Here is a 17393-nt window from a genome sequence, read left to right as displayed (position 1 = left end):
CAATGGGGAGTGATTGTCTGATTGCAAACTAACAATTACTCTAAACTAAATCAGCACATTTTAATATTTCCACTGATGTCTGGATGCATGGCTGGTCTGACTTTTCGATAGTTTTCTTTGGTTAAGGGGCAAGATTGCTGGTTCAGATGAAGACCACCTTGCTTGGCATTGGAAACAGCCCGCCTCCTCTGTTTTCTCATTCTTACCTGCATTTTCCTTTTGATGTTTCATAGGGTTTTTTATTGGAGGCCCTTCCAACATGATCAGCTCTGCCATTTCTGCAGACCTGGGGCATCAGGACGCGATCAAAGGAAATAGCGAAGCTCTTGCAACCGTGACAGGGATTGTGGATGGCACCGGCAGTATTGGGGCTGCTGTGGGTCAGGTGAGACAGATCGGACAGCAATCAGGATCGTTATAGCAATGAAGGAACTCCTATAGCTGGTCCTTGACTAATGACCATAATGAAACCTGCTCATTCTGATTGGAAGTGTCGATGGTCATAAGGCAATCATCACGCTACAGGTCCAATTTTAAGATCTATTTTTGTAGCACTCATTAAGCAAATCAGTACAGTTAACAGGTGAAGCTGCCGTTGTTAAGCAAATGTGGCGATCATTAAATGTACCCATTGGTTGCTATGGGCCATTTTTGCTGAAATAAAGTAAGTAAATGCCAGATTTGTTAAAACAGCTTGTAGCCACGTTGACCACAGGATGCTGCAAATGGCCACAAATTTGCTCAGCGTTCAAAATGCAGTCATGTGACCCTGGGGGGAGATAGCAGTCCAAATTTTGGAATTGGGTTGCAAGTGCACTTGGGGTGTGTGTGTGTGTTTTGGAATCTCTTGTAACTTCAGTCACTAAGCAACTGGAGGGGAACGACTAATACCGAAGCGAAGGTTTCTTAAATTGAAAATTTAAGATCTGGCAGGCTGTTCTTTTCAGCAACATTTCACTAAAGGTTGTTTTAATAGTAATATTCGTTACATTTCAGAAGGGATAAGAAAAAAGGGTGAACTCTCCTTAGGGAAAACATAACTTATTGCGAACTTTTTGTTTAGAAAAATATGCTTTCAGCGTATCTAGAGGACATTCAAACAGCTGCAGTCAAATTCCAATCCTGAGCTCCTGCTGACTTTTTCATACAGACAGCGTCTTTTGTGGTGCTGCTAACTTATGTGTTTGAAAGCCTGCTGTTTGGCAGATCTTCCCTGTGGCAAATGGCATTTTTAAAAGATTTTTTTTTAAATCTTGCCTTTATTACTTTTATAAATAACCCCAATATTGGTAAATAGCCAGTACTATTTCTTCCTCTCATTTTCCCCACGACAGCAACCCTGAGGGGACCTGAGAGAGAGAGTGACTGGCTCAAAGTCACCCAATCAGTTTTTGTGCCTAAGGCAGGGCTAGAAGTCACAGTTTCCTGGTTTCTAGTCTTGTGCCTTAAACCAGGGGTCTCCAACCTTGGTAACTTTAAGACCTGTGGATTTCAACTCCCAGAATTAATACAAACGAATTCTGGGAGTTGAAGTCCGCAAGTCTTAAAGTTGCCAAGGTTGGAGACCCCTCCCTTAAACTGTCTCTCTTTTCTTTCCCTTTCACCTTTTCAGCCTATTGAGGTATTATGTGGGCGTGTAATGGGGAGGATAATGCACAGTGAGAGCCAACTTTGCATATCTAGCAATGTTGCTGTCTAGGAAGATGGAGATATAAATAATTTCACTTTCTACTGTTATTTCTATGCTTATGGCTTTCCTTATTCATTTCTGTGTCACCTAGAAGAGAGCATCTTTCTTCCCTGTTTCTGCAGGGGGAAGGAAGAGCCCAGTGCATGATTTTCACTGGTTTGTGTAGTACTTGCAAAGTACTGGTTTGTGGTTTGTGTAGTACTTACACCAGGTTTCACTGGTTTGTGTAGTATTTACACCAGGTTAGAAACCAGGAAACAGAGAGTTCTAGTCTCATCTTAGGCATGAAAGCCAGTTGGTTGGTTTTTTTGACCACTCACTTTCTTTCAGCCCTACCTACCTCATAGGGTTGTTGTTATAGGGAAAATAGGAGGAAGAAGGAGCGCTAGGTATGTTTGGCACCTTAAGTTATTTATAAAAAATAGTAAAGGCAGGATATAAATACATAAATAAATCTAGCAGAAATAGCAAAAGCAGAACTAAAAAAAACAGGATACAGAGAACAAAAGAACAATTGGTAGCTATTTTGGTAAAGTAGGAAAAAGGAAAACTAACTCTTTATGGAGAAAGGAGAGAGAGAGAGAGATGTAACTGAACAGGGAAGGATGCCATATTTAAATATTATAAATAGAATTAAAATCAACCAGCCTTTCTCAAAATTAAAGGTATAAATTTTTCAGCAGTAATGTCTTCAGCCAGTTCCAAATTCTGCTCTTTTCTTTTAACAGCATCTTAGCAAATGTAAGGTGACAATTCACAAGTCATATTTCTGTTACATAGATAGGACATGAAGGTATTTTTTTAAAAAACAGCAACTTATATGCTCTGTTGCATCAGTGGCCTGCCTTCATGCAAAATATAAAGCCGTAATGCATGAGTTCACGCATGACTGAAACCAAGGACAAGCAAGTCCCAGTGTGATTTCGTGCTTTGTGAAGAAGATCAGAAGTGCGTAGAATTATATCCCAATGCAGTAGGCCCATCCAGGCTGCTGACCCCACTTTGGATGTCATTTCCTACAATGGCCAAGCAAGTCTGGGGAGAATGGGGTGGGCTGTAAATAACTGGAAATGAATAAAAATGTAAACACATGAACAAAAATGTAAATACAAGAATAAAAGCTGTTATTTATTTTTATTTATTGCCGTACTAGCTTAATAGCCATGCTTTACTACAAAACTATGTGATCGGGCTTAGTTTTTTGGGAGGAAAATAAGGGGGAAAAATTGTGCCTCTGCCTACCAGCATCTATTAGTATTCATCTGGCTAGCGTCCTGTCAGGGTCTGAGAGAGTTGAGGGCTGTTTGGAAATTGAAACAGTATTTGCTGTGTGAGCAAGGTGACAGCAAGGAGCCTGGATGTGCTTAGCTCAACTGCTCTGTACTAAAGCTGCTTGCTGCTATGAAACTGAAACTGAAACGCCTCTCTTCTGCTTGTGTTTTGTATTTAGAACAGATTTCTTTTCAGGCAGGGTGGGGGAGTTGAACTCCTTAGCATCAGAGCATGTTAATAATAATATATAAAATACTAAAGCTCTGATGGTCTAGAAGCCAAGAGGAACACATGTGCCAAATTTCAAGTTTGTAGGCTTTATGGTTCTGGAGATTTTGTGATGATGCATGAGTGGTATTTCGCTTTTATATATATAGATAGATAGATAATATTTGCTATATCTAGTTGTCATCTCAGTTGGGGCCTGACCATTCTTATGAAAATGCTTTGTCACATCAGTTTGTGGAGTTTTTTTAATTTTTAACTGTGCACCTTCCGAGAACCCACATGGGTTGACTGTAGGAACTATTTACCTGCTTCACTAGCCTGCTGCATTGCTCACTTGCAAAATGGCTCACAAGAACGGTTGTCTGAGTTCCTTTTCCCATTGGCTCCTTTTATGTGTAAACAACAAATATGCATTAATATTTACAAATCTCTTCTGTGGGCTTTTAGGCTAAGCAAAATTCATTATGTTTGTCCCAAAGGTGCTTCTTCTGGAGGCAACTGGACTTTCTTGTTTGTTTTTCTTTGAAGACGTTTCACTTCTCATCCAAGAAGCTTCTTCAGCTCTGACAGGATAGTGGGGAATGGAAGGATTTATACTCCTTGCAGACAGCTGGTCATTTGCATCTTTTTTTAAAGGGTTGTTGAGGCCACTTGGAGATTTATCTGTCTCCTCAGGTTCACTCCTGGTTCCTGTAGTCTGCAGTTTTTTCCCCCCTCTGGAAATCCGTTCCTACTCCCACACCATTCAAAGGGTGTTCATCCCAAATTGTATAGCTAAAGTTCTGTAGAGATCCTCAGTCATCCAGGAGGACTGAGAATCTCTACAGACGTTCATTATGTTTGTTTCTCTTGACCAGTGTCAGAGCTGCAAGCAGCATCCCTTCTGTTGTAGAGTTTTCGATAGGTCGCAGACGTGTTCACACCAGGAAATACAGGACAAACTTGGAAGAGATGTGAGTGCAATGCAGGAATGCACTTAACGATTTGGCAAAAGTGTTGGCTACTAGAGAAAAGTGCTGGGTCTGGAAAGGGTATCTTTAAAACTTGGTTTTGGGGAATGTTACAATAATGCTTTGGCCAGTCTGATTTGAGGGAGCATAAGCAGTGTGGAATTCCTCTCGGCTTTCTTCTGACTCTGGAGTGGTTTTGCTCGAAGAAATTACTAATCCTTTGCTTCATGACCTCAGGAAGCAACACAGTGCTTTTCAAAGCTGTAAGACCGGCCATTGTGTGAAGATAACAATGGCGTACCTTCTGTAAAATCCATTATTCCTAGCCATTGCCATTCTCCAATTTTTCGAACTTCCTTTATTCACGAGGGCTTTGTGTCTGACAAATTGTATCCTCTACTTCCTTCTCTACCTAAGATTGCTGTTATCTGTGACAGTACATCACCATAGCAACCAGCTGAGATTCCACAAACTGGGCTGTCTCCCCTAGTGGGAAGTCAGCATCAGAAATACGTTGAACTTGTCAGAAAAAGAAGAGCCTTAAAGAAGCCAGCATGTGAAACATAAACGCACTAAGGTTTATTCCAGCGGTAGAAACAAGGGCACTTTGGACCAAATCTCTCCAGAACCATTTGAAGTGATTTATGGAAGAGGATAAAAAGCAGAAACATTATTTATTGATGCACAAAATGTCCCAAGTGAAAATGTAATTTCCATGCAAAAGTAAACATGACTATGTTTTAAGCTAGTTTCTCCACTATGAGCTGCCTAACCTGTTTAACTTTCAGGGCCTATTAAGTTTCTCACTGTTAACTCTCAGATTCCCATATATGTATATGTATATATAATATTTTAATATATATTTATATATATTTTTTGTGTATGTATAATAAATGAGTACAAGTGTGTGTGTGTGTGTATACATATACCATGTGTGTGTGTGTGTGTGTGTGTGTGTGTGTATATATATATATCCTAAAGATTCTCCTCAAGATTCGTACTCATTTATTATGCATATACTTATACTATTTATACTTATATGTTTATATCTTATGTTCATACTTATATTTGTTTTCTCATACATGCTTGACAAGCAAAACAAAATTAATTAATTAATTAAATAAATAAATAAAAATATATAATTTAGAGGCTGCCTGATTCCAGTCAGCAGTTATGTGAAGTGGTGCGAGTTTTTTCCCCCACTGTGATTTAATTTGTGCTATTTTTTTTCTGTGTCTCTTTTTTTTAATTAAAAAAGGAATGTGGAGGAATGTGGAGATAGTATAGGAAGAGAGCAGTGCTTTGCCAGGGTGACGATGTCGGTCTCTCATTAGAGGAGGCGGCATTTGGAAGAGATTTCCAGTGTGAGATCATTGCTCTGATCTTGTGGAAGTCAAAGAAGGCATTGGTGGACTTAGACCGAACAGTTTATTGGTTGTTTTTTTGCAAGGCCACCTTTGAAGGGCAGAAGCTGTCCCACAGGAGGGTTGCCACAATAAAAACTCAATGAAAACATAATGCAATAGAATAATAAACCTTATGAAATGTGCAGACCTCAGCAGCAGAACATTTATCCATCAGAATTTAAAATCGAAGCAGCATTGCAGCGCTGCAATTAAAGTTCAACTGCTTTTCGTTTAGAAATCTCATCAGCTCCTGGCTGGGGCATCTTAAGGACCATTTTCTCTCTTAGGCTTCCTTTTCAGTCTCTGTCCTGTTCTCTCCCCGCTAGGTTCAGATGTGAGGAGAAGAAATGTGGATTTCTTTAGCAACTTCTGCCTCTGGATAATTTGTGTTTGTGTGGCTCTGCTGCTATATCATTTCTTATGCTTAGATTTGCGAAAGGACTTTCAGGAGAAGGAGCCCCTTTCCCCTGCTTCGGTGATTATAAGACAGCATTTTCAAGCATGCTGTTTGATACTCTCATAAAGATTTAGATTTGCGTGCCCATTTTCTCCTACCTGCTGTGCTTCAGATATGATGGAGCAGAGCTTGCGTTGTCCACCTCCAAAAAGAACTGTGTGTGAAGCGTGGCTTAATGTTGAAAAAATTACTTAGAGAGACAAAGGGGAGGGCAAGGGAGAGGTGTATATAAGGAGCCTCTGTGCGTGTCTTTGTATAAGTTTGTATTTCCTTGTACGTGCAGTATGCATGTATAGGCATAGAAATATACCCGAATTTCCCTTATTTTCTTTTGGGACACAAAATAAGCACTAGGACTTATTTGGGGTGGTGGTAATCTTATTCTTTTCCCCATGTACAGGAGGCCTACTTCTGCTTGCTCATGGAACAGCAGGACCCTGCATGGCAGCTGGCCCACTGCTGCTTACATATGGCCGCAACAGAGCAGGAGGCCAAGCAATGTGCCAGTGCCGCAGCCATGAGGCAAGGCAGAGGGTGGGGCTTCCTCATGCACCCAGCACCAGCTTGTCTCAGGGCCCCTGCAGCCCGGCCATCCATGCCCTGACACCTGCCTTGCCTCACAGCCATGGCATCAGCACACCACTCGGCCTCCTGTTCAGTTGTGGCTGTGAGCAAGCAGAAGAAGTGGGCCAGTGGCCACGTAGCTCCTGCTGCACATGGGTGCTGGTGCTGCCACTGTGAGGCAGGTGTCGGGGCATGGATGGCCTGGCTACGGGGGCCCTGAGGTCAGCCGGTTTGGGGCACAAGAGACAGCTCCACTCCTCTGCCTTCCGGCTGTGGCACCATAAGCAACGAGACTGAATGGGCACCTGCACAGGCTCATAAGTCGGGCTTATTTGGGAGGGATAGGGCATATATAAGGTGCATGTGTAAAAACATGCTAGGGCTTATTTTTGGGATAGGTCTTATTATTCAGGGAAATGTGTGTGTGTGTGTGTGTGTATTAGAGATGAATATATATTTGTATGCATAAACAGTAATAGAAAAATAAAACTCGTATGCATTCCTTTTAGGATTTAGATTCATTTACATTTCCTTTCCTTCTAGTACTTAGTATCTTTGATCCAGGAGAAGTTGGGATGGATGCAAGTTTTCTATTTCTTCATTCTGATGGTAAGAAGACATTTGTTTTTACAGTTTTAGATTATACCCTTTCCTACCAAGCAGCAAGAAAAAAAAAATCCAGATATGAAATTGTTAAGCAAGCAGATGAAAACTCCTGGGTTAGCATTATCTTAAATTGCAGTGCTAGAGTGCAAGTCTATACATTATCCAGTTGAGATCAATGGGGGTTTCTTCTCAGTTTAAAAAAAAAAGATTGTGGCCCCAATGAGATAATGTCTTGATTGATGGCTCAATCTTTTCACTGTTGAATTGCTAATAGCTGGCTGGTATCCAGCCCTCTGGTCCCCCTTCTGATGCCATCTCTCGACGGAAACAATTGTAGGTGAATATTTAAACATTTTGAATAAGGAGAATGAAACACATCGTTTCTTAGCTAAAATTCATCTAAAGAAGATGAAGGGCAGTCAAACCTTATAGAAGTTTTCAGTGTATTTTCAATTTATTTTAACTTTTTAATCCTGGAATCATTACATTTCTTCAATTTCACAGGAGATGGCATTATGTATGAATCATCTGATTGACAACTGTAACACACTGAATATAATTTCTTCATAGGTTGCATGACATTCAATATGAAATAGCTCTCACGTGAAATTGAGATTGTTAGGGTCTGATCTGTATCATTGATAATGAGTGTAATTTTCAGTCTGTAATTGGTCTGCCATCTCAACAGTCTGCATTTGAAGAATGTACCTCATAGGAAAGCTGCAATCCTGATCTCATTTAGAGTAAGTAGGTTAGATAGAGGTATCTTTGAGGTAATGTATACGGGACTGTATAATAACATCTCTTAAGAGCTAAACATCCTTTCTTCATATGGATGCCAAGCATGGATTTCAACTATTAGAATTCTCTGCAGTAGCCGTGAGTTGACAGGGGCATTCCTTGAGCTGTAGTCCACATATCTGGCTTGGAAAAGCTGGGCTAAATGTGAAGTGGGACTATCATGGAAGTTCACCCAACAGAAATACGTACAGCTGTTCCTTTATGAGGAAAGGCCATCAATTAAACTAAGGGTGGGAAATTGAATGTAGACTAGAGTCGGAGGCAGTTTTCACTTGCGCTAGTCATTCAGCAAACACACATGTGGATTTTAATTGGAGAACCCTCTTTTTTCCTTATCTTAACTATTTCTTCCATGAGGGGCTATATAGTTTGACAAGTGCATGCCTTCTATCATCAGGGACAAGTTGCAGAAACTAGAGGGATCTTGGAGTCCTAGCGGACAACCGTTTAAATATGAGCCAGCAGTGTGCTGCAGTTGCCAAAAAAGCCAACGCAGTTCTAGGCTGCATAAACAGAGGGATAGAATCAAGATCACGTGAAATGTTAATCCCACTTTATAATGCTTTGGTAAGGCCACACTTGGAAAACTGCATCCAGTTTTGGTCGCCACAAGGTAAAAAAAAATGTTGAGATTCTAGAAAGAGTGCAGAGAAGAGCAACAAAGATGATTAGAGGAATGGAGGTTAAAACATATAAAGAAGGGTTGCTGGAATTGAATATGTCTAGTTTAATGAAAAGAAGGACTAGGGCTGACACAATACCAGTGTTCCGATATCTTAACGGGCTGCCACAAAGAAGAGGGAGTCAAGCTATTCTCCAAAGCACCTGAAGGCAGGGTAAAAAGCAATGGATGGAAACTAATCAAGGAGAGAAGCAACCTAGAACTAAGAAGACATTTCTTGACATTTAGAACAATTAATCAGTGGAACAACTTGCCTCCAGAAGTTGTCAATGCTCCAACATTGGCAGTTTTAAAGAAAAGATTGGACAACCTTTGTATGAAGTGGTGTAGGGTTTCCTATCTGAGCAGGCGGTTGGTCTTAGAAGATCTCTTAAGGCCCCTTCCAATTCGGTTGTTCTGTATTCTGTACTCAAGTATGCTTTGTCTTGCCAAATAGAGGACAGCATAGGATGGCTTCTAGCCACTTCATCTTCACTTCTTATATAGATCACCTATCTAAGGCATGATCAAAGTAGATCTGATTTTGGCTCCTCTTCCAGTAGAAAATGGCTCAGATAGATAGATGCTGCTTCCATCAAAATAAGCAATATTGGGCCATTTGGGCAAACAGACAGAACAGGCCCAAAGTCCTTCTAAGTGGGTGGCAAATCTGGATCTGCCTCTGTTTAACATTTGATACCCTCTAGAGCCGTGATGGCGAACCTATGGCACGCATGTGGGCATGTGAGCCGTTTCTCTGGTTTAGCTCCACTGCGCATGCGCGCATGCCTCCCACCAGCCAGCTGGTCATTGGGTCTCTGCTGTGCATGCATGGGGGGCGCATGCATGGGAGCACATGTGCAGGGAGCCACACACAGGGGTGGGGCACACATTGCATTTTGAGGGCTCAGGCGCACACACGCACATTCACGCGCTTTGGGCAGTCCATTCGGAAAAGGTTAGCCATCACTGCTCTAGAGCTAATGCCATAATTGCAAGGGTGGAATTCTCCCAGTTCACACTTATTCTCTAGAACCGGTTGTTAACATTCTAAGCAGTTCAGAGAACCAGTTGTTAGAAGAAATTACTGGCCTAATCCAGTAAGGAAGGCAGGAAGGAAACATTCTGGTATTGCTTACAAAAACTGCCTCTCTGTTAACCCTTATTACATTCTTGGCAGGACTAGACTTCCTGTCTCAGGAACGTCTCTGGAGATTTTTTCCCCTCCTTTGCTGGTACTTTGCTTGTGTGGAGTGACCATTCAAAGTTACAATGGCACTGAAAAAAGTGACTTATGACCATTTTTCACACTTACGACTATTAAAGCATCCCCACAGTCATGAGAGGCCAGGGGAGGAGATAGGTGCCTCGATATGAGTGATATTGAGTTGGCCATACCCAGCCAATAACATGACCACCAAGCCATGTCCACCCAGTCACATGACTACCAAGCCATGCCCACCACCTAAGCCACGCCCACAGAACCAGTTGTTAAAAAAATTGAATCCCACCCCTGCTTCAAAGCTATTCATATCTTTCTTTTTGCAGACCAGTTTAACGGTGGTCTTCATCATGCCGTTGATCGTGAAAGAAACCAACATGCTCCTTACGCAGAGGCGCTTGCGCAGGTTGGCTGGCTGACCCTCTTCTCTTTTCTGTTGAGTGGACTTTTTTTTTTCCAAGAGGGAACTTGGCACTTCAGGCCTTTTGCATTCATTTCTTGATTTACATCCACAAAGATCGGATTTGCTGAGAAATGGCCACCAACACGTTCATCGCTGAAAGATTGTCGTCTGCATCCCATCTGAAGATAATGCTATGGAAACCCACAACTGGGAAAGAGCTGGCTGTATGCTTGGAAGGCTTAGTTGAGTGTAACCGTGAGAGACGTTACGTCTTTTGATTTTTATCCCTTGTTTCCAAGGCTTGTTTGTGCGATTATCAAGATCAAATGATAAAAACATTGGGTTTGTGTGTGGGAGAAAGGTTTCTTGAAAGCAGAAAGTGATTGTGCCTAGAAAAAGCGTTTGTATAGTAAACCCTTGATTTAATGGATTAGGGACCCGGGCAGGGGAAAGGGGTATCTATTGAAGCTGAATGAGATGGTTCAAAGCCAAAATGTACCCATACGTGAAATTACTTTAATAATCGTAAGTGTTTGGTGTCGCCTTTACCTATGAAGCCATAGGTAAATGCTATACCTAAAAGTACAAACGTTTCTACCCTTTCTTACAAGACATAGTTACCAAATCTTGTAAAAGAGTTTGAGATAGGCACTAACTGACCAGGGAATTATTTATGAACTATTTTTTAAAAAACAAATTATGCATGTGCAGCAGCAGAAAACATTGCCTCACCTGATTTGATCCATTGTTTGGGATGAATTCTAATACTGCCTGAAATTCAGACAAAAATCCAGATCCAACCTATTTTGTCTACTGCATTCAAGATCCATTAAACAGAGGACTTACTATACTTGCTTTCTTCCGATTGTGCTCATTTATTGGTGGCAATCTTCCAGACGTTTTTAAACTTGAGGTTCCTTTGTGTCTCCCCATTGGCTCTGCTGGCTAGGGCTGATCGGAATTGGAGCTCAGCGGCAAGAGGACAGCCACTTTACCTGCCCTGATGCCAATATAATAATGTTATTACGTAATGTTATTCACAAAGATAATGTTATTGACAAAGGGAGAAATCCTTCGGATACCTTGTCTTCCCCCACTTGCAAACCAGAGTGGAATCATCAAGCAAAAAGCTTCTCCAGCTGATGATGGCTGGTGCCTTTACACAAACCAGCCCTTGTATATTTCTTTGTACTGTAATAAGTTTGGATCTTTGTGTTGTAATCCAGGCACCCCCCAAAAAAGCTGCCAAACGGAGGAAATGGACGGCGCTCTTTGCATTTTACTTTGGTGAAAAGGAAAGGCATTTCCAACTATTTAGTCTCAAAAGAGCATTTCAGAGCAACCTGGGCCAATCCGCTGCTGGTTTTTGCAAGCTTTTTGGTAGCTCCCTAACTGCGTATTTTTTTTTTAATTAAAAAAAATATACAACAGGGTACTATTAAAGCAGCTCTGAAATCCTTGGTGTCCTTATGTAAAAAGAACATTTGTTAGGGTGTTTGTTTGATCTCCAAATATTTGTCCTATCCAGATGTTCATGTTAATTTAACCTTCTCTCTCTCTCTAGCAGAGCAACTGCATTCCGTACTTGATTTTTTATCTTCTCTTAACTGTCTAGTATGTGAAAAGAAGCGGAGTCTCTGGAGGTGCGCAGAGCCAACTATTTTATATGGAGGGTTAGTAATCACAGTTTTATTAGGATCCTTATATTTTTGTTAATATTTTTTTAAAAATAGGTTTGAGAATATGATAAGGGAAATAAAAGGGAATAATTATCATCGTTTGAGATTGTTTACTACGTCTCCTTTACTGGAGATCACTGTCGCCTACAGATAAGCAGAGACGCCTTGATTTCTTTTTTAAGGATTCCACCAAAGCTGATCCTTTCTTCCTTAAGACCCTATAACAATACCAGCGGCCCCCAACCTTTGGGTCGCTAGGGACCGGTTCCGTGGAGAGAGGTTTTTCCGTGTACCGGAGGAGGTGTGGTTTCATGTGCTGCCAGCATCCTGCAAATAGGGCTTTGCTTGTTTGTGCAGCCTGCTTTCTGGCGTGCCACAGCCAGTCCACCAGGGGTTGTGGGCCCCTGAACTATACAATCAGTCTATCCAAGATGCCATTTTTACATATTTCGGAAATTTCCAAACAGGAATATATTAACAAGTGCTGTACTCAGTGGCATTTATGATACCCCCAAATTAAATGCAAAACGTTGGATTTTAAATAGCCCAAATCTTGAGAAATCATCAAATCGTGTAAGATCTTGGTCTTTTTTGGGGTCAAATGATGTAAGATTCTGGGCATTTTAAAAACATTATTTTTAGCACCTCTGACGCAGCACTTGTTCTTGGGATAATACCTCCAGCTTAAAAAAACTTGCTAACTCTATTACTTGTGCAAACTGATATGCATCAAGCAGTCAGACTCCAATTTTTTTTTTTTTTTTATGTGGAATAACTGGTGTTATCCTGTGTTTATGTTTTCCTCAATCGCGTACCTGCAGGCCTTATTCATTATGCCCTCACTTGAATGTTTAATAAACAGGGCATGCTCTGGCTTCCTACAGAAGAGATGGATTTTTTCAGCATTATTGTCAGATCTAGCTGGTGACTCTAGTTCAAAATGGGGGGGCGGGGGGATGGGCATGTAATCTTCAGCACAGGCTGACAGACCACAGTAACTGGGTTCAAACAGCACACTTATCCAGCTTCAAACATGTCTGCGAATGATGAAAGTATCCCAGTGTTAACCTTTTTCTGAAAGTGCACCGTGCCATTGCATGCATGCAGCTGAAACTTCATTTTTCTGAGTCAATGTGTTGTGCAAACATAGCCCTTTTAGTTAGTTCATGGTTCAGTATATTGTGGGAACTCAGAAAACCGGTTAATTTAAAAATGAAGTAGTTTTTTTAAATGCAAATCCCGCCTTCAAGAACTGAAAATTAGATTAACGCTACAAAATGAGTTTCTTTAGGGTGTTGGGATCCTCAACTCAATTTTCAAAACTGCTTTTTACCTGCTGACTTAAATGTCATCTTGACCTTACATTTCTAATGTTTGGTTGTTATTGAGATTGAGATTAAAAAAAAGAACACTAAGCAAATTGTGAATTTGAGGGGAAGAAATTATTTGTTTTAAATATTTTGTATGTGCTTAATGGTTAGTTTCTTTTAAAAATGTATATGTTCATGTAGATTTTAAAAACCATGTTGTGGCTGCTGTAAGTGAAATTTTTTGATAAGTTAAGAGCCTCTTAATTGTGTTGGTTTACTGTTTTGTGTGTTCTTTTCCTGCCATGCTGCTCCATTCCACTGTTCACAATACACAATAGCCTAATTTATGAGCATTTAAAAAAAAGAACATTTCCCAACATCTTTACTTTTAAATTCGAAATCTACTCCAAGAGTAGGAAAAAAAAGTACAGTATAAGCAAATTTTACTTTCTCTCTTTTTTCTTTCTTGCTCTCCTTTTCCACGTGATTTGTGGCATCAACTCTTTCATGGTTTACTTTGAAAAGAGATGCTCTCAACCGTTGACTTTTGTTTTTAATCATGAAAGTACTTTCTCTGAAAATATACTTAAATGATTTGAATTAAGCACGAAATCATGTGTGTTGAATTCTGCCCTAGTTAAAGAAGCTTTTCCAGATTTGGGGACGTAATCACTTTTCTCACTTCTGGTTAGCTTGATGGGAGGCAGCCAGAAAGACCACCCTTCCTGCATATTTTCACCATGAGAGAATAACAGGAAACTTTATAATCACATCCTTGAATCAAAATGTGAGAGCTCAGTCTATGGATTTCTTGGCTGGCTGAAGGTGAAGACGAGCCAACACTCTGAAGAAGCAATCACCCGATCTGGCACCTTTGAACTGTTAGACTGTGTCTCCCATTGTCTCCAGTCAGCATAGCTGAAACTGCAGTTCAATACATACAGTATGGAAGGTTCCAGGTTTGCCAAAGTCTGTTCCAGGGTATGGTAGAATTGGTTTTAATGCAGATTGTCTTCGTTTGAAATACTGTTATGTGCGAGGAATGGCAACTCACGTATGTTCAAACCATGTCTACTGCATTGGGAATGCTTGTTTGCCTTTTGCCTGGGTAGCTGTTAACTTAAATAGAAATTGTTCATCTTAGCAAACACAATAAAAACATATACAGAATTTTCTTTGCAAAGAGCCAATTTTGCTGCTCAGAGTCATGTATTTGAGATGGGCAGCCATGTGAATGAATGAATGAACAAATGAATGAAAATTAAATGCTGTCAATAACAAATTCTTCATGGGGTGCTATGAAACGTTCTGTTCTTGGTAATAGTTTCTCTTTCTAATATATTTCCACTTAAATTCTCTGAAAGTATGTAGGGGAAAAAGACATGCTGTCAACTGTCCAATTGAGTTTGATTTTATTAAATTATTTTTGGCAACAGAAAGATTCTGTATATGCTTTTTATTTTGGACGTATAATGAATGTTGCTTTCCCTCATCTCGAGAGTTGTGTTAAGTTGACCATAAAGCAAAGTATTTTTTAAAAGTTGTAAAAGGAACACTTTCCATAAATAGATATTTTTCCTCAGAGGGTGGTTGAGAGATTGGGATCGTTCTCTATAATAGTTTATGCTCAGTACCCCTAAATATTGAAGGAGCATATATACAGTAGAATGTATTAAAAGGGGGGCATCTGAGGAGATGATCAAGAACTAAAAATTAAATCCTGTGGAGAGACATGAAAGGAACTGGGTGTATATATATATATATATAATCTTGGGAAAAGATGACCAACAGGGACATGATAGCACTCCTTAGGTCTCAGAGAATCCAAAGGAGCTCATTTTCTCTCTAGAATGCAGGATATAGAATGATGGATTTAAGTTACAGGAAGTCAAACACCAGCGGAAAGTCAGAATCTATCTGTGGGATGTTTTTATTAAACTTTTTTTTTTAACTGAGCAAGGATTTGGATTCAACTGTCCCTTTTAGCTTTATGATTATAAGATGGCAATGTCCAGGACCCCAGAGAGTAAACAGTTTTTCAACATTCCTACTTTTTCTTTTATTGCTGTAGCAATCCAAGAGGAAGAGGAACCGAATGATGATTTCTATTTACAGTGTAGCTTATCTAATCTTGCATTTAAGGAACCTTTCATCTACAGAACTGGCAAATGTAATTCCCCATCTGTTCTTCTGACAATATACGGGCAGCCCGTGAAATATAGTATCAAGAGGCTTAATCTTCTCACCTCCCCCGCCCCGGCCCACCAGCTCTGGTGGAACTCCTTTCTGTTGCTGGTTCACCTGGGAGGAGTTGATCTAATTGGTGGGTCTTTAAGAACATCAGGTATTCTTTTTCACAGCAACTATATTTTACATCCGATAATACATTTCTTTGTAAGAGCTCAACCCAGATGAGTTCAGAACACTGGAACAAAGAATAATAAGCATAATGTTCACTAATTTTCAGTCATCTACAAAGGGTGATCTTGGCCAATCATTACCCTTCATACTACCTTCACAGAATTATTGTAAAGGATGAAAAACAAACAGCCACAGGGGCTGTTGGAGCAAGGATGGGGAAGCCTTTTTAGTTCCAAACACTATCAGACAGGGGTCTCCAACCTTGGCAACTTTAAGACTTGTGGACTTCAAATCCCAGAATTCCTCCTCCAGTTATGTTAGCTCAGGAATTCTGGGAGCTGAAGTCCACAAGTCTTAAAACTTGCCAAGTTTGAAGACCCTTGTCCTAGAAAGACGCTTGCAGGTTATTAGGTTTAATCCAGTGATTTAAAGCAAAGTCACTTAGAACAGGAACCTTTTGGGTTGGTCTCTCTCCCCCAACAATCACCAAAGGTTTCTTTATACTGCTGCTTTGGCAATAGGAAGGCAGGCGCTGGACCATAGGAAAAGAAAGCAGAGGTCTACCATTCAGTGCTCTTGAGACCAGAGGTGGTATCCAGCAAGTTCTGACTGGCTCCGTCCCCATCTATTCTCTGCCTCCTGAGTCCCAGCTGATTGGCTGGGTCTTCTTTTGTTGCCCTGCAAAGGAGAATGGAGCTAGAAAGCAGGTTAGCGGGGTGGGGACGGAATGGGGATTTTGCAGTAACCTTCCACGAGGGGTGGGGTGGGAATAGAGATTTTACAGTATCCTTTCCCTGCCACGCCCACTAAGTCATGCCCACAGAACTGGTAGTAAAAAAATATTGAATCCCACCACTGTTTTGAGACAAAGGATTGCATGCAACTTTGGACCCTTGGTTTTAGAAGAAACAAGGGAGAGTAAGAGATAAAATTAAATAATCTGGTGGAGTGGAGTAACTTTTACAGAGCCTGTTATGTTTTCTTCTGCTCTCTTTTCCTCAACATATTTTATTTAACTTGGATCCTTCTCAGGGTCAACAAGGAATTACATTGTTTCTGATCAGTAGATAAAATACCTTCATGTTATAAATCCATCAACATTTATTAGAAAACACTTGATTGTTAGGAAAACCTGGCATAGAATTGGACCAGAGAATAATGTAACTAGGAGTCTTCTCACAAGAGCAAATTCTTAGCCAAAGTTTACTTTTGTCCATCACCTAGATATTTTGAATGACAAGACATACTACACTGCAAATTGAAGAAGCACTCATTTGACCTTGGCATAGATGAAAATATGTATCTCAAACTGTTATGGGTAATAAAAGATCCTTTTTCTTTCCATTACCAGCTTAGACCATCTGTGTTAGAGGAAAAGAAAAGTGGAGAAATATAGACTTACTGATGGAACTATTGAGTTTGCACATTATAAGCCATGCTTTGCTTGATCATTTGTTTGTTGAATAAACCACAATTAGCTAGATTTATACCACACATTAAGCTGAAACCCAGCAAACCACATTGTGGCTTATCATACAGAATCTTTTGGTCATATCTATACTTTATCCCTGCACTGATTTTATGTCTGGAGACCTACAAAATAATCCAGAGCAAAATCTGAACAAGATGTAATTTCCAGAATTCTTTGTGTATTTGTATTTCTTAGTCCTTAATTTATTAACACTAGTTTCAAACTGCATTTCTACAAAACACTTGTGGAGATTTTTAGTTAAAAACACAAGGTTACAAACAAGCAATGTAATCAACCATCCAAAGATTTTGG

The 17393-nt window shown here is 40.3% G+C and overlaps 2 protein-coding genes across 4 annotated transcripts in view; one reads left to right on the top strand and one right to left on the bottom strand.

Annotated features, from left to right (window-relative positions):
• Nucleotides 1-14688, top strand: part of SLC37A3 (solute carrier family 37 member 3) — a 33509-nt gene extending 18821 nt beyond the window's left edge. For all 3 annotated transcript variants that reach the window (XM_026724181.2, XM_087934950.1, XM_087934951.1), the window contains exons 13-15: nt 234-385; nt 7111-7176; nt 10184-14688. In XM_026724181.2, coding sequence (XP_026579966.1) covers nt 234-385; nt 7111-7176; nt 10184-10276 — 311 coding nt within the window. In that variant the 3' untranslated portion in view covers nt 10277-14688. The remainder of the gene's footprint in view (nt 1-233; nt 386-7110; nt 7177-10183) is intronic.
• Nucleotides 14689-16043: 1355 nt separating this feature from the next.
• The window catches only part of LOC148125659 (uncharacterized), a 41127-nt gene continuing 39777 nt past the window's right edge, over nt 16044-17393 (bottom strand). The window contains exon 4 of the mRNA XM_087934953.1: nt 16044-16288. Within this exon, the coding sequence (XP_087791079.1) occupies nt 16171-16288 (118 nt within the window). The 3' untranslated portion in view covers nt 16044-16170. The remainder of the gene's footprint in view (nt 16289-17393) is intronic.

This window comes from Pseudonaja textilis, chromosome 5 (genome assembly GCF_049901715.1).
Source record: "Pseudonaja textilis isolate UNSWEBS1 chromosome 5, rPseTex1.2, whole genome shotgun sequence".
NCBI classification, from domain to species: Eukaryota; Metazoa; Chordata; class Lepidosauria; order Squamata; family Elapidae; genus Pseudonaja; species Pseudonaja textilis.
The sequence above is the reverse complement of the archived record's forward strand: the minus strand, read 5'-3'. Positions and strand labels throughout refer to the sequence as shown.